Raw genomic sequence first — 20,601 nt, forward strand, 5'->3', positions numbered from 1 at the left:
AATTGATTGCAGCTTGATGTGGCGATTGTGCTTGAGGGCAGAGAATTTCAGTAGATAGATAACAAATCATCAGGAAGCCTGACACCTCTTAGAACTTAGCTGCATATTTTCCAAGAATATTATCACTACCAAAAAATTATATATATATTACCTAGTAAACTGTCAACTAAAGATTTTGCAAGAAAAAAGTAATTCAGTAAGCTTTCTATTTGGAAGAGTTCAGTTCAAGGTATATGTATGTCACTGGCAGAAGATTGAAATATACAATGATACTCCAGAAAGTTTGTTGCATCTAAACATGACATGTTTGAATGCAGTACGTCAGAACACACAAAAAGCAAAGCACAATTGCTCTTAAGGAAACAAGACAATTGTAAAAAGACACAATAAGCATGAAAATAAATTGTTTTGCTTCCATTTTATGTCATGGCTTGAAGATTTCCCCCCATAATTATTATTCAACTTAATAAATCAAAACAAACTCTATTCATACACCTGAAACTGTGCCCTAAAATGTTACCTTAATCTATTTTAAAAACTATTTTATTTGGGAATAATAGAACTAAATGACAGTAATGAAAAGACAGTCAGATCATGAGCAAACAGTACCAGACCTCACAGATGATACATTTTTAGATGAGACAAGAATGAACATTGGTACCAGATGGAACATTCGAAGCCCAACAGCAGTGCAAAGTCACTGTGCATAGGAGCTTTAGGAAAAAACAAAATCCCAGCATTTCAGAGATGTGAATTTGTTCATTTATTTATTTGAGGGAATGAGTGGGAGGGTGTTGGCTGTTTTTTGGTTGATCGGTTTTGTTTGTTTGTTTTTAAATTACCTTTAGTCTAAATTCATTTTACAAAGGTAGCTTTGTATCCCAGCAATACTGTGTTTCCTTAAATGAAGGCAAGGAGTAGAAGAATGCACGCAACTCCCTTTCTCACCCTGTATACTTCCCTCCTACTGAAGTTTCTTGCTAGCTTTCCAGAGTTCACAAGAAGCACTAAGGACAGCTCACCACCCAGCTGACAGGTAACTGTGTCCCCATGCTGACTGTTCAGTCCTAGTATAGCTAAATTCAAAAGAAGCATGTGTTAAATCAGAAGAACGTCCAAGCCCAGTGTTCCCATTAGAGCAATGGCTGCAGAAAGGTATGACTGAAAATGGGAATGAATACCAGCAAGAGAAGGGGACAGCGCACACCTTTCAGTTCATTTTGGCCAAGCAGATTAATTTACATTCAACTCTTACTTCGTGCTGTAAACATCATATTTAATTAGGATTGCAAATATCTAACAAAAAGTATCAAGGTCAGTAGTTGGTTTCTCTAAGTTCAGACATATATTTATGCAAATATGATCAGTAATTTCATTTATGCCCAATTTCCCCTAGAAATTACACTATCAGTTGTATTTAATAACATGCTGTAGATGAAAGTTCATAAAGATCTTCTACTGACTGTTCAGCTCAATGACACTATTAGAAAAGTAACAAACAGATGTCACTTCTTGATTAAGGAAATCATTTCAATTCCACAGTATAACTGTTAAGTTTTGAAACTAATCATACACTAGTAAACAAAAAACTCTTTGTCTAAGTAGTAGTAAGGGATAGAGTAATGTAATATTTGCAAAGACAACTTGATTTGTAATCACTAAATTATCTGAGGACCTAGCATATAGAAAAACAGTAGCTTTCCCCTTTGTATAAGGTTTCCAAATCTAAACATTTTCATCTCACTTTTCCTAAACAAGATCAGCTCAGATCTGCCTAAATATTTGAACAGCACGTTCCTCAATAAAGGTCTAATTTTCATTAAGGACATCAAGCACCTCTGCCCTGTACCCGTGTACAACTTTGTCTGCACATAAGCATAATGCCATTAATGTCAATAAATTCATAATAATTATGTATTTACAAGAAATCTTTCTATCTTACTAATTTTATTATTTCAGAATGAGATGCTTCAAGATGACAATTTTTTTTTTGCATAGAGATGACAACTTGGAGATTTTAAGGTCCTTTAAGCCACAAGTTGTACATTGCCTCAAACCAAACAGCCTCCTTCAACAATGACAGGTGGTAGTGTAATCAATAACTAAGAATTGCTATAAAGGATGAGAAGAAGCTAAAGAGGCAACCATCCCTCAAAATACTTAATGCATTGTAGGGGAGAGGAGAGAAGTTCTGCATTGCTGTTGGCATGAGCCTAAGTTGTCATCCAGTTTCAGAAATATTGTGGGCATACAGACATTATAAGTATTATGATTTAAAGAAGTTATGTGAGTTCCAAAATTTACTGGAATAAAATCACTTGGAGATTTTTTTTAATCTAGATCACAATCATTCCAATATAGGAAGGAAAATTTCTTAGTGGACTAAATTTTCTTAGCTTATTTCCCCATGGCGAAGATAATGGGTCACATGGGGGTTAAGTAGTTCTAAATTTCTTAGCTTTAGCTGCATAGAAAAGAAGATTATAATCACAAACAGAAGATAATTTTTAAGCTTATATACTTCAAAATCTGATTTTATTCTCAACTCTCCGAAGATTTAAGAACAAAAATAAACAGGTTTCACAGAACAATTAATCTAGCTTCTGCATTCTCAGTAAGGCCAAAAACAGTGCTTTGTATGGCATTTTCCATTCCTGTTTTTCAAAAATCCTAGCTCTACAAGAAATGCTTCTATCTGTTCCATAGCAAACAAAACCACATTTGGTTTTGTTTTCAAATAAAAACAACTCAAAATTCAGTCGTAGCCTCCTGTCTTCACAATTACATTACTATTGCAACTGGCAACTGAAATGCCCACATGAGAACAAATGCATTCTGAAACCACAATTCCTGTCAAACAACAGCACTGGGATGTGTAGGACTTGCACCCACACACAGCCAGCTTTCGCCTTCAGTCATGTCCTTAATTATATGAAGCATTTCTCCCATTTAATTACTTGATTTCCTGTAACGTGTGCCCATATCAAAATGAGGCATATATTCTAACCGTGACTACAGAAACTCTGCAAAAAAAATCTCATCATTAAATGTGTAAAACTAAATGAGAGCACAAGTAGTCTTACAGATTCCAAAGGCTGGCACTAGAAGTCAAAAGCTTAAAACATGTGCACCTTTTCTGTTACAAATTTTCCATTCTTCACATATAATTATATTTTTAATATATGCGAAGACTAAAAATCTGCAGCTATCAATAATATACCATATGATTTATACCGATAGTAAAAAAGCAAAAAAGAAAAAGAGAAGTTAGCAAACTAATCTTAATGCCTCTGACTAATACAACATTCTAAGCAAAAATATAAATTTCCAAGTAGTTAAACGAACATTTCTGTGGATATGTTTGTTGCAGATTTTCATATATGACAAAAATTTCCATTACAATCTACCCTGCATTCAGATTACAGATATTTAGCTATGACAATTATTGTACACAATAAATGTAAGAGAAAATATTCAACATAGCAATATTAGATGTCATGTATTAGGTACTTACTGTTAAGGGCCATAATATTATCTGTTCCTGGATGATGGAAGTTTATTCCCATACGCCCTGCAATATAAATAAAAGCTATTTTTAATGTTTTTGTTTCAAAACTGAATACAATTTATTAACATGAAAAATCGCTGGAGGGGGTGAACAGTCAAGGTAGCCAAAGCCTCCGACTACTGCAGATAACCCCTCAAGAACACAGATTTAGAATATTTAACACTGCAGTGTCTTCAATGTTACGTTCTTAAAATACAGAAAAGTCATAGACCAGTGAGCTAAGTATTTCTTTAACACGCTCCTTTGCTTTGTACTAGGTAAATATTTACTCTTTCAAAATAAGACCTCAGTGCTCAGCCTTCTACTTGCTGCAGTTTATTATAGGCTTCAGATGGGTACAGCATTAAGTTAACAATCCTTACTTGGTAAAAATAAATCATAATTTTCCATACTAGCTGTGACACCAGAAACTGATCACTGGTGGCTGGGAGTGCTTACACTGCAATCTGCTATTGCTCACTGAGATAAGATACTGTGTTGGAAAGCTTTGTTCTGGTGGAGTACAAAAACTCACCTGTACTTTGAAAAACTCTTATTTTTGACCCACAACATGGGGCCATGGCATACAGCAGGCTCATCATGAAATTCAAATGTACTCTGCTGGTGACAGAGTCCCAGAAGATAGAGAGAGGTAAAAAAGTGCTAACTTGAACAGTTTAAAGGTTGGCTTAAGAAGATTTTCATTGACTATAGGAACCAGGGATGGGAAACAATTCAGACATTTACTTTGTTTTAGAGGAGAATTAGATAACAAAAATCTATTCTTACTGTCAAAGAAAGAAATGAGCTAACTTGATTAATGTTAAGTAGTACTTGAATCTAAGACTAACCTTAACTGAGCTGAAGTATTAGAATCTAAGACTAACCTTAACTGAGCTGAAGTATTAAAAGCACACCCTGAAGAAACTTTGTAACAGGAATTACTACATTAACCCCCCACACACAATTAGAAAAATATAATTGATTTAGCCATTGTTTGGAAAAGGATTTAAGAGGTTATTACAGTCATGTAAAAAAAATATTTCCACTATACACATCAGTTACCTACAAGCATTGTAATCCATTTTATATACTCTGTGTATCTTTAGATCTGAGGTTAAGTTTAAGAGCTAAGGAAGTAGACGGCTTACGTTTATTCACTAAGTTGGCACTCAAACACTGGAGTTCAAGACTTGCTAACTAAAGCAGTAATACAAACCGGGAAGTTCCTCCAGTGCAAACTCTTTTCTCTAGTACTACAAAAACGAGCTCTAACAAATACGCTTTGACAAAACAGAGCTAAGGCCAATCTTCTCCAACATTTTTAGCTCCTATCAGTATGTTAAAGCCTTCTATTTCAAGTCACAGAGACTGCTGTGTTGTAATTAATACTCCTTCTGAACAGATGTAACACAAAGTTTCAGTTCAATTCTGAAACTAGAGTCACAAGCAGTTAAGAAAAGCAAATAGATTTCTTCATATTATCATTTTCTCATTCTTTTACAAAAAAGTCTCCCACAAGAAGAGTATAGTGAAGGAAACAGCACCTGCAGAAAGGAGTGGGAGAAAAGGGAGGCAAATAAAATTTGTTTTACTTTCCAGCTCCTTGAACAAAGCTTCTTAAAGAGATCTTCATTAACTACTTCAGATTTTCTCATTACAGACCTAATCTCCTATAGTTCACAATATATTTTCACATTAATCTGGCACTGCAGAAACATTAAAGCCGTTGTTACTTCAGTTAGTATAAGCTTTTGCTAAAATATTTCAGAAATCTTGCCAGAGTAATTCCTTTTGCGTAACAGCATGTTGAATAAGCATGAGGTTATAAGTATATTTTCATTATTATTAAGAAAAAAAGGTGTATATAATAATCTACACTTTTAATGAAGACTTGGAATAAAGAGGTCTGCTATGAAAAAAAAAGAGTAGAATTTGAATGCCTAATGCTTGGATGGGCTCTCAATCCTCCCCTGCTGAAGCTGAAATTCTGCCGTTTTCCCAGCTTCAGAAATAGGATCGTATCTGTGACATCTGGGTTTGGTTTTTTCTTCCCTCCAGGCAGTCACTGGACCAGGTGCTGCTTGCGTGACATTTTGTCACCTGCCCTTGGCCTGCTATTTTTAAACTGTTCTTGTCAGCTATCTTTTAAGAGGAGCAGAAAATACAGAGCAGCACAAGCAGAAGGGCATGTTCACATACTGAGCTAAGCAATAGTGGGGATAATTCTGTGCATCTTCAAAGGACCCCTAGTGCAAATCTACAGAGACATATTAATGGAACACTATCCAAACACGCTCACATTAAAACCATTCAAAATGGACTGGTAGTGCACCAACTGTAAGACAAGCAGTAACTGATATACGGCCTTTCATATTAATGATATATTTTTAACATCTTACTGTCTGAAGCAAAGAAGTCACATGCAGATTACAAAACTGCGTAATTATCCAAAGAACGAGAAGAGAGCACAAAAGGTGCAACAGAACTGAAATGCAATTAGAAACATATACTCTCAAGGAAATAGTTGGCTTAAAGATAGAAATTATTATTAGGAAACAGTCAATTTTAGGAAAGCACATGTACACTATCTGGACTTTTACTAAGTCTATATAAGCACGCATTTCCAATTTTACTTTTCATATGAAGCATTTGGATAAAATTTCTACTTTTCAAGAATCTGAAGCAAAATAAGCAGAAATGCAGAGAAGACAGAGCACAGAAGTTAGGTACTCCAGCAAGTTCACTGAAGTCATAAATAGGAGCCCTTTCCGTAACATCTACCCTACTACTTGTATCCAGTGGACACCTGCCATTTTCAATTTGCCTGTCTTGGTTTCATAGCTAACTGCTTAATATATATTCAATTACATACTTTTATAACCGTATTTTCTATAACCGTACTTAGACTTCAGTAACAATCACTCATATAAGTCCTTCCAATTTAAAAATATTTATATAAAAAAACATATTAATAATAATTGAATCAAGTTGTAGTAGTAGTACAGTAGTTGGTGAATTCTTGCTCTTTTAACATTTTGGAGCATAAATAAGGTCTTAACCATTCTTATATTGCAGGCTAGTATTTTTTGCATGCCTTCTTATGTCAATAAATTCCTTAAATTCTTGTTCCTAGCAGCATTTGGATAGGCTTTTCTGGCTGCACTTCTTAAGTTCTCTGCTGCATGTCCAATATGCTTATTATGGCAGAGAGCCCAATTCCTTTCTCAGAGCACATCTCAATAATATGCATTGTCTTTTCTGAATCATGCAGGAAATAAGAGGATGCTGCCTTTGATAGACAAAATTATTTTATATTAAACAATTAAATTCAATATTTTATTATTTTAATGCATTAATTTTCAAAGACATTTCAGAACTCTGTCTACACTTTCAGTCAATTTACAATGATAACTTTAAACAGGTGGAAATGCTTTCATTGAAGATGAAATTAACTCTAAATAAGGAAATACATTTAAGCTGGTGAGTACAACTGTTGCCTCCCAATTTATACAAGTAATTTCTTTTTAAGTGTTCCAAATTAATTTCATTGCAAAAGTGCCAAAGACATGCTTTGTTTGCCTTCATCTACCCAGACTTTAGTACTTGAGCTAGAAGTTTCAGATTCCTTAATTTGTTCCTCCTCTACTCTTCTCTATAAGCAATTATCAAGATATTGCATATAGGGTTTGAAATAATGCTGTCTCACCAAAATGATCTAGATCTAACTTATTAAATCCTGAAATACTTTTGATATGCAAGTTCTTTGTTCTTTCTTGGAAAACATCGTTAGCAATTTAAGAGACTGTCTCTACTCACAACTTCAATAATTTTTATATTTTTTGTATATTTTTGTATATAATGTCTTTTCTGCTGTTTAATTTCATCCCATTCTCTACAGAAAAGCATAAAGATTTTGAAATAGTTCCAAAATCTTTCCAGTAATTTGAAGAAGTATAACTTTCACAAACATGTAATCCAATTTTTTTTTTAAATTACCTAGATAGGTCTGAATTACATTAAAGTTTTAAGAAAGAATATTGCTTCAGAAGTAATAAACATGGATAACAGGCATGTTTTTTACTTTTTTTTTTTCCTTCAGTGTCCAGAGCCAAGTTTGCCTATAGAGGTTTCCTTATTCTCAACTCTAAAATCCACTACTCATAGCAGATAGTCAAGCTCATGAACATGATCTTCACAGCTACTGTAAATCTGGTCTTCAATTTCATCATTTTATTATTTTCCTGTGTCTGAAGCAAACACCAGTGATTAAGAAGTTCCAGATCTGTAAGTATTTCGCGTCCTGAATTGTATTCATTTTCTCTTCCTAAGTGCATTATGGTTTTTTGAATTTTGAAATCCTAATTAGCTCCTGGATGTGCACATTCAATTGGTGAAGAATTAAGATTACAGTTATCTATTTTCATCATTTTGATATTACAGACAACATTCCAAGAAGCATTGAGTAATACTTATTGCACTGTTACACCTCGTGGTTTTTGTCAAGATCAGCCACTTACACAAAATTCAGCAGTTGGTATTTTGCATGAGATTTGTTACCAAATAGCAAAGACAGCCTGCTTTTAACTGGTCCTGAACTCGCTGAGAACAAGAACATTTCAGTTCTTAAGATCATTGGTGATATCAGCCACAAGTTTTGACTACAGACTCCAGTGGCAATGTCAAATGAAAGTGTCAACAGGACAAGGTCAACTATACTTCCTTAGTAATACCTCCTTTATTGTTCTTATCTCTTCTACCATATGATTTCAAAGTTGGTGCCAAGATAAGGCATTACAAAACTGCAGTAGTTATTTGGAAGGACAGAGAGCAAGTAGGTTAGAGCAAAGTTTAGACACAGATGTTCAAAAATCAAAGCAAGACCAATATTCCCTCAAACACCTGAAACAAGATTAGACCACTGAATGCACATGGGTCAAAATGATTTACATGCACACACACACCTGGCTTAACCATGAATAACAAAAGGCGAAGTGTGAAACGTGCATGTGTGTATGTAAGAGCATAAATCTAAATAGACTTCAGACCATTCTCTCTCTTCTTCTCCACCCCAAACTATAGACATCTGACAAGGATGCTATACTAACTCAATAAACATGACCAGAACAATTTTACAAGCATTAGCTATGTAAGCAAGGGTTCGTACAGAGAGTTATAAAAGATAACTCCATGAAAAAGTTTCAGGAGTTTGGTTGTTGGTTTTGTTTTTGTTTTTTTAAAGTCTATCTACAATTTGTTCACATCTCTAATTTAAACACCTACTTGAGAATCAGATATCCTTTAAACATTAACATACACAGCAGAACAAGAATACTACTGCTTGCCAGAACAAAAAGATTGAGATTACTGTGTTCACACACTGTACAATTTTCCTTACAAATACATACTGTAGCAATGTGAACAGGAGTGTATAACTAACAGCTATCAATCAGGAACAAAGCTTGCTATACAACTATCAGTAGTAAAACTTGCTGATACTAATTTCCTACCGCTGACTAAGCAAGCATATGCCATCAGAAGAGAAAGATATCTATAAAATAAAACAGTGTATACATGACAATGAAATGCATTCTTCCTAAGTGAAATGTATTGCTCCAATAAAACGCCAAGGTCAGTGGTGCAAACATATTTTTAGCTTGAGAACAACTATTGAACATAAAAGGAAACCTGACTTTACCTATGAGGAGCAGACAAGGACATGTACATATATACACCCATTCTACCTATAGATCTAGAACCCCACTCAAAAATTGGTATTCTTACCGGGCAGCCTAGTAGGAATAAAATCAACCACTATGAATGCAGACCTTTCCATCAGCAGTCTATATTAAAACATAACAAAATACTCACAGAAGTAGAGAAGTGAAGAAAAAATCAAAGAGGAAAAAGATTTTATGAGGCCAGTTCTCAACAGTACAATATAAAAATGGAATTAAAGGGAAGGAAAAGAAAATGTATATCTGTATCACCAGTTCTATTAACAAACTAAAGGGAACAACATCCTCAGTCCTGCCCAAAACAGACTCAGCAGGTCAATGACAAGGACATGCTGGATTCCAGCAGCAAATAAAGACGCATGGTTAGATCATGGAATCACTGAAGTAAGCAGTAAGAAATACGTAGCCTTTAATAGTCATATTCTGTCCTGAAACAAAGATTAAAGAGGATTTTCTTGAATAAGCAGTGATTAAAAGCCAAAGGAAACACAGTATGTTTCCTTTAAAAGGATTATCTTGGGTGGCCTAATTTTACACATAAATAGATATGCAAACACATCTGTCTGCTCACACTGGTTTTCATGTGCATTGACAGAAAGGTGCTCAAGGAGCATCAAGAATTTAAGAAAGGCTGTTACAGTGCACTTTTTCTATATTAAAAAATTGTTGCAAGAAGCTCTGAATGGCACCATTTCTAGGACTGAGATGACAACATCTGTTCTATTTGCATGACCTTTGTGTGCAGCTGCTGCCTGCAAACACAAATATGATCATTCACCTTCACTTTTCTCAGGTCATGTGGCAAACTTACTGCTTTGCTTACAAAAAGCTTATAAACAATTAGAGCAGAACAAAATCTGTTGGCATGCACTCAAGTTAACTGAAGATTGAGATGGAAAAGTAAATGCCCATTCTATATGTATTACAATATTCTCTAACTCACATATACTCTTCAAATACTGTTGTCAAATTCATTAACGATATTATCACTAAGTTAAAGATAAGCAGAAATCTCATATTTTACTTTGTTTTCATATGACCTGGTATACTTTTTAGAATGATTAACAGGTAGTAACTTCAGCTTTCTATTGTGTAAATGTATGGGCAGCATTAAGTGTTGACAATCAAGATGAAGTGTTTCAACATAGATGCTACCTCTACCTCTGAACTACTGTATATTCATAAAAAAATCACAGAATCATAGAATGGCCTGGGTTGAAAAGGACCTCAAAGATCATCGAGTTTCAACCTCCCTGCTGTGTGCAGGGTCACCAACCACTAGACCAGGCTGCCCAGAGCCACATCCAGCCTGGCCTTGAATGCCTCCAGGGATGGGCATCCACAACCTCCTTGGGCAACCTGTTTCAGTGCGTCACCACCTTCTGAGTGAAAAACTTCCTCCTAATTGCATATACAACAACATCAAACACTCTCAGAAGAACAAATGCTACAATAGCCAGGAAGCTGTCCATTCTATTGAAACAGTATCACATGTATTCATGCATGTATTGTGTTATGCATCCTTCCGCAGTTTGACAACCAGTAAAAATAAAGCCTGCTCTGGAAATTCTGCTTGTACATGGGTTGTCTCCAAATGCTCATACTTGAAGATATGTCACATGGTTACTTGATAAAAACCTCCAGATTTTTGCTTACTTGGAGATCTGCACAATGCAAAATTTGTCTTACTGACTAGGAAAAAAGACAGATATTACAGTTACTCCACCATAACAGTAAACATTAAAAACAAACGTTTCACAGTGCTATGATGTCCCTCCTCAATTTCATATTTTGAGTCAGCTTCATGATCTGTGGGAGTACATGTGCATAACATATGAACTAACATAGATGAAATATTTTAATTATTTAAAAATAGAACAAAGGCAGCTGCTAGTTACTACTGATCAAAATATATTTAATACATCAGAACGTCTCTGTGTTGCAATGCAATAGTTTGACACAGATAAACATATTGCAACAGTGACATATTACACCATAGGAGACACTTTGATGTAAGAAAGATATGTTTTAGTCACTAATAAGTAGCAACTGCTCATATTCTGATAATTCAGTTTTGCCCTACAATATTAGGTAGAAGCAGGACATATATACCAACAGGTTACAAGCTGTTGCAAATACGTTTTTCCATTGTAAAAAATAAAAATCTCTGTTTCTGTAGCGTATGATATATTTTATCGGTAGCTCAGAAAAATAAATAAGACAGGCAGTTCAGAAAAAGCATCTCAAAATACTGCACAGTTCTGCCATATAGGCTGTGTCACGACTGACACAAAGCTAGATGTCCTTGGTCATACGCAGTAATTTATCTTTAACCAGAGGAACCTTATCAGTCCTTCTGCTGTACTTTTTACCTCATTTGTCCCTTATGTTTGCAATAAGAAAAGGATTTTTTGAGTATAGATGGAAAGAGGGAAGAAAATGTTGAAAAATTTTTTGACAGCAGAGAAAACAGGTAAAGAAATCTACCTGAGTGTCTTGGAAGAGGAAGAAAATGAAACTTCTTTTAAGAGAGTTTACAGTTTTTACACGGCTCCCAGACCATGAGAGGACCCTACAGCACAGTATTCCTATCTGGCAGGAAAAGCCTTAGGGTGAGGGGAGAGGAATCGTTTTCAGACAGAAAAACAGCAAGAGCTGACGCTGGAAACCTGCCAAGACTGGGCTCAAGATAAATTGCAACATAGAAGGATAAGCTGTTAATTTATCTAAGTCCAGAAACCTCTAAGTTAGATATCAAATCTCTCTTACAGCATGAAACATCCAAAGAGAACTAAGTGACCCTAGCTGGAGAGGACCAAGCAAGCCTGCCAATCAGATTGAATTTGTACTCTGTCAAGTAATTCAATATTGTGAGACCAAGGATCGCTTCGTTTCTGCTGCACAAAAATCCTTCAGTGTTTCTCTAATTCCACAGTTGAAACAACACTAAAAAAAAAGCCACAGAATCACATGCCCTCTCAAAGCCAAGTAGATCTTGCTTTGAGAAAAGTGACCTGCTTCAACAACCTTGAAATAAACTGTTGACTTTCATGGTCTACAGTACAAAATCTGATCATATACACCTCTAAATCCAATGAAGCTTCAACTACTATAAATAAGAGGGCAGACTTCCTTTCACACCCCTGAACTTCTCCCTTACCCGCGCTGAACAAAGCGGAGCCAAGATAGGCTATGATCTAAGCAATGTTTCAAACTTCAGATAAATCACAGGCAATATTCCACTAATTAAAAAATAGTATACAGAATACTTTTATAAATAGATATTTGTTGACAGTAGCAGGCTGGAATGATCCTGAAATAGCCACACAGACTTTGTAACACACAACGAAGGTTCTAAGACTGTATAGCTTTTGCTAGAATGAAACGTTCCCATGTTTTCCAAGACAGAGGCTTTTGCCACTCATTGTCTCATCTCTTCCATTTAAAAACCTTAAAAGTAAATACTAAAACTAATAAGACCAACTGACTTGTAAGCACTGTAAGCTAAAACTGTTTGAGAAAACAAAGCTATTTTACCAAAAAAATGAACAATTAAAGAATTCATTTGAGAGAAGGGTATCTCATTATTTTCCAAAGAGGAAGTAGCTCTGAGAGCAGATTACTATGATTCCAGAAGTAGCAGTTTTAATTTAGCAAAGAAGCATTCACATAGGAATGCCTATGAGGAATTGAAAATTCAAACTGAAGTACATAAACAGAACATTCAAAAAGCTTAGAGATGAAAACAAATAAAAAATGGGGCAATGCCTGGTGAAACAAGAAAATGCAAGCAAAATTAATCACTTACTTTCTCAAACTAAAGTGTGTTGATAGTATAAGTGGGAGAGCTGGAGGAAAGTGGGATAAATAAGAATAAAGCCAAGCTGAAGTGAAATCCAAGGGAGGTGCAGAGAAGGGCAGCTGAAAAAACTATCTGTGGAGAAGGAGAAAGCTGGAGATACAGGGGAAGAGTCAAGACCAGTTTTCACTGAAAAGACAACAGTGAAAATGCAATAGGAGAATGATTTGAGGATCAAAGTTTGCAGGTTTGTTTGGTTTTGCTTTTTGTTTCTAAACAAAAAGGAATCAGTTAAAATAGTACTGTGGAGCTATTTAATACAGAGGAAGAAAGCACTTCTAGGAAGGTAGAATGACCATGTCCTGAAACAGCCTCTCTTACAAATATTGCCAGTTGTGCTGCACAGTGTGAGAACTGGAGCAGAGGGAAGTGCACGCAAGGTCAAGCCAAGGCTGGTGGTTAGCAAAGTCATTCCTGTACTTGGAGGGAGGAGGAAAAGAAAGCAAGGGTAAGAATTAACTACATTGATGGAAAAACAACAGCTGGGCAGAGATGGAATCAGAGATCTAATAGTAAATAAGAATTCTCCAGAAGTTAGTGGCCTGGGAGAGCCTAAGTAACAAGGCAGGAAGGCTGAAACAGGTGAGCAGCACTCAGAAAATATGTCAGGAAGAGCACATTCAGTAAGCGAAAGAAACCCTTCTTAGAGTAAAGGTAACAGTCCTACTGGCAAATGGAACAGATCAACTGAAACTTTACAATTAATAACCAACTACTTTGTTTTATGCTTCGAGTAGAGGGAACACTGTTTCTGTTGTTTTCAAGTATCTCGTTAAACTGGACAGCCTCCTATACAAGTCAATAACCTCACAGAGGTGAAAATATGGTTTATTTACTTATTTTTAAAAAGATACTTTGCTGGGAAAGCAAGAAGATGCTTAATAAAGCCAAGAATCTCATGTTACCTCATGAACTGAGGCATCAGTGAAACACCAACACTTCAAAGGACTATCTCAGCTTTGTGATACAGTGAGTCAACAAGACTGAATACTTAAGTATTTGTACACATTGTTATTTTATCAGCTAATATTCTTATCTAAAAATGCTTTTTAAACTGCTGTTATGGGACAAAGTATATGCCAGATTGCTCTTCTATGATTTTAAAGTCTTTTTCTAGAGTAATACAATTTCTATTACAGTCTTCCTGATTTTTTCATTCTCAGAATCGTATGAAAATTCAGCCTTTAAAAAAGTGAGTTTCAATTTATATATTTAAATATACACTAAATTTTAAAACACATTGTTTAGCTAGAGTATAATCAAATTAATAGGGCACAATTAATTCTTAAATCTGCTTCATAGTAATTTTGTTGTCATGATTTTACTTCATTTTAAAATGTACATGGAAAATACCAATCATGAAATGTGTATATAGCAGAAATCTCAACTCTTTTTAAAAAATAAGTTTTGAATTACCATTTATGTTGGAGGAATATGATCAGAATAGAGATGTGACTATTTCTTGCCATTTTAGACAGCTGAATAATAGTTAAAGGCAGAAGTATGAAGGCTATAGCACAGTAAAACTGAAGAAGGCTCATGTTAAGAGAGCTGAGTTTGGAATGGTTGAGGTAACTGTTGCATCAGAAGGGTACGTATATGCATAGTAAGAGTTATACAAAACAATTTCTCCTCTATCAGTTCCAGCGTCTTAAAGTTTGGGAATTGTTTCTAGTTCAGTATCCCCTAGCACATAGCTTACTATTAGCTTCAGTCTTCAAAGGAAGAAAATTAGCAGCTTGTGAGCAAGAATGTATACCTGTTTTGAAACATAATCAATGAAAGATGAAGACAGAACTGTGACAGATAATTAGGATTCATTGAAATGCTTCTACAGCCTTCCGCTATTCTATATCAGCTAAACACTAGAAATAATTTCATCTCCACTGCTGCACCTGGTAGAACAAATACAGCTCAGTAGCATAAATAATCAAACTTTCTTAATACTTAACAACACCTAATACTTGTTGACTCCTCCTAACGTTCTGAAATCCAAATCAAGATACATTTTTAAAAACCATCCTTAGATAATCATGGAGAGTAAGCTTGATACAGCGCCACTTTCTGATCCCTGTACATCAGCTGATGGTCTGTAAATAAAAGTAATATTAGCTTTGAACAAGAATTTTCAACATAATTGGACTCCAGTTGCACTACACATTCTGTGAATTGAACAGTGCGATTTGGTGATGCATAAAGTTTCCAGAAACGACAGTAATTAGATAATATGATTGTGCACTTAGACCAAGTGAGTACACCTTTCACTTTATCTTCCTACAATAGAGATGATTACTCTAAGATGGGAAACAGAAGTATTACATAGCTGACAGCTCATAAATTAGCGAAAAGTTTATAGCAATACTGAAAAGCTGATTTTTGTTTAAAAACCAAGCAAGCATGGACATATGAATATTCCTAACCTGTAAAATGATTCCTCCACATTATATCAGCGAAACTCATTGGTGGGCCACTGGGAGGGTAGTGTTTACCTTTCAGAGGCTCATGATCAGTCCTTATCATATCCATTAAGGAATTTTCCAAAGAGTGCAAGTTAAAAGTGTCATAGGGCCTATTCTGGTCCTAGAAGGAAATAAAAAAAAAAAAAAAAAAGGAAAGAGACTGTTACAGACTAATCATTTTCTAACACAGGCTCATTTAGAGAACTCCAAAATGCAGTTCTACTTTTCTTCTCGATACATTCTTTTTATATTACAAAAGAAATTTACAAAGATAAGCCTCTACAGTTGTCAAAAATATACCATTTATTTTTTAACTACTGCTCTCAACAGCATAGACAGAAGTTTCGCAGTATTTCTGAAAATACATATCTGAAAAATAGTTAATTGCAAATATTAATATTAAAGTTAGAAATTCAGATATATCAGTGTATCTACTGGAGAAGTGAAATTATTTCAGAGTTCAGAGCAATTTGTTCTACAGCTTCGTCATCTGCTCTCTGTCACAGTGCTTCCATAACACAAAGCAGAAGCAAGCAATGTTCAACAAACCAGCAGGCATATTTGTCCCAGAAAGCACCATGATATTTGAAAATATCTAACACAAATCTCATAGGTTTACAGAGAGTACACTAGAAGCAAGTCAAAGCAAAATACAAGATAGGAGATGCCACACTTCCAGAATAGGGGCTTTGTATTGTTTGAAAATCTCATTTCTGTTGTTTTGCTGTGGTTCATCTTCTGTTTTCATGTAATTAAAAAATACAACAGGTCTATAAAAATAATCACTTTCAATCACTTAGTGAAAAGTTTTAAAGGAGATTTACTGATCTCTGATTCACTGATATCTAGAGTGCTGGATGCAGGGGGACAGCAAAACAAAATGGCCCATCCTCCCACTGGAGTCAGACAGTTTTTATGAAACCTTAACTTCCTTAATTTCATCAGTATCATTAAAAAGGCAAACCAAAAGTACGTAAAAGATGACAGATAGTTTACAGGGTTTTTTTGTTCACAATATTATGCTAAAATTAATGGAGTCTACCGTGTAGACTGAAACCTTCACTATCATGTTTATGCCCTCAGAATTCCCAGAACAGTTTTCCACATGCTGGTTGAAACAAGATAATACTCTTGCTTGGGAGAATAAAAATTAAAATCCTTAGACCAAAATCAGCTGTATCCAAAGGCCTTTGACAGCTGCTTAGAAAACCAATGTTTGTATGCTACTTTAAAATGAACTTGTTCACCTACCTAAGTGGATCAATACATGCATGTGAACACATAGCACAGGAAAGAAAATTTATGCCCAGGAAATCTAAAAGAGGTCTTGGGGAAAAAAAAAAATTAAAAAAATATTCTGGTGTATCTAACAAAATACTTTGGTACAAGGCAATCCACTGTTTGGCAATATGTTGTAGGTTAGAAATAAATATAAGGCCAGATTGAAAATTGTTCCTGGGATGTTAAAAAAAAAGATAAAACAAAAAATGCCCACAGTCTTGTGATATATTAAGGACTTTGATAGATAGGATCTACATCATTCCTCTCAAAGTAAAAATAATAAGAATTTTAGTCACTATTTTCTAATTGTTTCTTCTAAGTATTTAATAATTCTCTACTGTGAGAAGGTGTGGAGCTGAAGAGTTTCAGTACTTAACTCTGGTATTTTTTAGAAGAGAAAATACAGAAGCAAACACGCAGCTTAAGTCCAAATTACAAGGAGGGAAGCATTTTTCAGTCCCCTGATCTGGCTTGCTACACAGAGAGCTTAGCTGGCAAAACCAACAGTGGCAGGAGAGCACAAAGGCAGGGCTGATGTTTTTGCCACAATGATAGTTTATTCCAGCTCTAAACATTCCCAAGATTAAAGTCTTGGAACTCAGGAGGAATGAGGTCAGAAGAGGACCAAGCCTACAAATTGACTTTAACTATCCTGTCTTAACATAGTTGTTATATTTTAAGTATGCAGCTACAAATCTACGGAAGGTTCTGCTGTAAAACTTCCCAGGGAGCTGTGCACGTGAACACATGAGAAGGAAGGGGGATGAAAATCATGACATGAAAGGCAAGGCTATGGCACAGGGCAGATTTGTTAGAATGCAGAACCATTCTGGCCTTAAAGGGGAACACAAAGCTGCCATAAATTTTCAAGATGAAATTGCACCTATATTGGACAGAGGAAGATTAGTTTAATCAAGACTCTTACCGAGGCACTTTCCACTGTACATCAAACTAAATCAATTGAAGGAAATTTGGACTTAACCAATTTTTACGAGTATGTTATGATGTGTGCTTAAGTATAATGCATGCTCACTACAGATTTTGTAGAGTGCGAGATAAACAAATCAGAGCTAACAATCTCCTACCTTTTTTCCTAGGAGCTTTAATTTCACTAGAAACTCATTTGTACTCAGCACATATTGTTTTATACATTCAGTAATTTCTTCCAAGAAGCCTTGTGTTCCTGCACACACAGAAAGGCTGATGTTTCCTTATTTCTCAGCAGGAATGGTTTTCTCTTGGCTTTGTGAATTGGTACTGCTCTGTCTCCCAGCTTTGCCTTTTGCATTGTTTCATCAGACTGCCCATGTGCTGCCAAACAATCCCAACAATGGAAACAATCCACAAAGGCACCCAGCAGCACACGAAAATGTTGCGAAGAGATTCTGGGACTAGGACGGTGATCAGAAATCAAAATATATGCTATAGAATGATAAAGCATACTAAGAAAATTTGGAAAAGCAGTTTGATAATCTTGCAAGTCTGGAAAATCTGCTGAGGCCTAAATGAGACAAAGATCTAAACTAAAGACCTAAATCATGGATAAAAAGAGATCTTCAGCTGCAAGGCACTGCATTTAGCTAAAAAGCAATCACAAAAAGCTAGCAGAAAATTAAGTCCAGCCTGCCAGAACTGGATTGTACTTTTGCTTTGTACAGACAACAGCTCCTTCCCTGTCAGTTTCTTGTAGATATGGTAGCATATTTCAGTTCTTACAATGCTCTCATCTTGAAAGAAGAACAACTCCTGAAGAAGATACGGGTCCCAGAACTTCAAATCTCAGTTTGTCTGCTACGTGTAAGTTCATCCATTGAATAGGCTTCCTCAAAGTGTCTATGTTAAGCATAGTAAAACATTTATAAATGAATATGCAAGATCAATTTCTTGAAAGATCACAAAGCAAAACTAGACCTCCAGTTGAAGCTGAGTTTCAGCTTTCCACCTTTAAATACCTTACCACTCATTGAAAATTTCACAAAATACAGTACCTACAAATTGTCTCTGTTAATTAAAACACAAACAGTAATTCTGCCAGAAAAATACTTGCAGTGTTGCAACACTAAAATAAAATGAGAAAATACAATAATTTTCATTTTACACTCCTCTGCCTATGCATTACACTAGCATTTAACTACACAATCATAGTAATTTTTCAGAGGTCTCCAGTCACCATCCAACACACATAATGAACCTCATCTAGGAATGGATCAAAACTGTGCTTTGAAGGAGTCTGTTCCTCTCCAGTACTGATGCCCCTGTTGTTTATTGCAGGAGATAGCTGAGGTGTAATCTGTTTGTCAACAAGTTCCAAGGTGGGAAAAGATGTTCTTAAAGGATACTTCAATTATGAAGCAAAGATTACTTAGCAGTACCTGAAGTTATCTGAAAAATGTAATTGACATGCATGTACATCCTATCATTTGAAATCAAAAGAAATTTTCCCTTTTGTCATACCCTGTAATATAGCATGCCTTGTCTTGCTGCCTTTCGACTCAGAGCAAAAGCATGTAAGGGCAAAGCATACCCAGCACTGCTTCAGTTCCCTCAACAGAGGGGCAAGCCATCCCTTTACTGCTGAAGAGGGAAAGGTTAAGGATGGGAAAAGAATACATCACCACATAGACAGTGAGTACCTGCATGATAGTTGTAAACAATCTTTGAATGACAGAGCACATGCACATGCTTACAACACAGACGCTTTCAAAAAATTTTCCTTGTCCGAATTTATCCAAGACGGACTTGGAATTCTTAATGTAAACAATAATCAACATCTCTGTTTTACTAGGCATTTCTCACAACACTGCTGCAGTTGCTTGTGTTGCAACAAGCTGCATTTTGATAACAGTGGAAGATTCCACCTTACAAGTCTCAAAGATAAATTGGTAACAGATTCAATCTTGGAAGCATGAGCTAATATGGCAAGTTCGTCACCAAGACATTTTGAGAAATGTTACATGGGTTAGAGGAAATTTATTTTTTTTCAATCACTTTCAGGTAAGGGGAAAGGAGCAAATGGGTTCAAAAAGAAAATCCATAAGAATATGCAACCCTACTTTAAAGTCTATATTGGACTCCTTAACAAAAATGCATGTTTTAATTAACCCTTTGAAACTCCAGCAATTATGGATGACAAAGCCAAGACCAGATCTACAGCTAGTGTCTTAAGTGGTTTTAAATGGAATCTCATACAGCCTGACTTCCTTTCAATCTCAACAGGTAGCTCAAAGTAACCAGATCTAATGAACTAATAAAGGAAATGATCAATATATCCCATGGCAGAAACATAGAAGACACACACTTTTGTTCCAGAAACTAAAGCTGCATCTTTTCCCACTGTCTCTGCAGTGGGTTGCAGTGGAGAAGAAACATGACATTGAACTGATTGAACTACAGTCACAAAGAGTAAAGTTTTACCCTGAGAAGGCATGTCAGGAATCTGACACATGTTGCCCAAGCCTAGCTACCATTCATAGTCAAAATCTTTAAACACTTATTTATGCATGTGTCGAATTCACATCAGCATGGTCATCTGCATTTGTAACACAAAATGCGCACTGAGCTGTGAGATACAAGCAGTGTGCCTATTTTGTAGCTCACAAGCAGCAAAACCTCAGGTACCTATAATCTTCCAGTGACGTTTCCTTGCGCTTATATATTTCAGGTCATCTACTCACTGACTTCCTGCTAAGTTTTCTATATTCTGAACAGTACCTCAGT

The 20,601-nt window shown here is 35.6% G+C and overlaps 1 protein-coding gene across 8 annotated transcripts in view; it reads right to left on the bottom strand.

Annotated features, from left to right (window-relative positions):
- CPEB3 (cytoplasmic polyadenylation element binding protein 3) overlaps window positions 1-20,601 on the bottom strand; it is an 85,728-nt gene that overhangs the window by 40,456 nt on the left and 24,671 nt on the right. For 7 of the 8 annotated variants that reach the window (XM_021399269.1, XM_021399265.1, XM_021399267.1 and 4 more), the window contains exons 3-4: window positions 15,565-15,724; window positions 3,515-3,571 (exon numbers count right to left, since the gene is read on the bottom strand). In XM_021399269.1, the coding sequence (XP_021254944.1) occupies window positions 3,515-3,571; window positions 15,565-15,724 (217 nt within the window). The remainder of the gene's footprint in view (window positions 1-3,514; window positions 3,572-15,564; window positions 15,725-20,601) is intronic. The other variant, XM_021399262.1, reaches the window with a different exon arrangement.

The sequence above is a fragment of the Numida meleagris genome, chromosome 5 (assembly GCF_002078875.1).
Source record: "Numida meleagris isolate 19003 breed g44 Domestic line chromosome 5, NumMel1.0, whole genome shotgun sequence".
Classification (NCBI taxonomy): Eukaryota; Metazoa; Chordata; class Aves; order Galliformes; family Numididae; genus Numida; species Numida meleagris.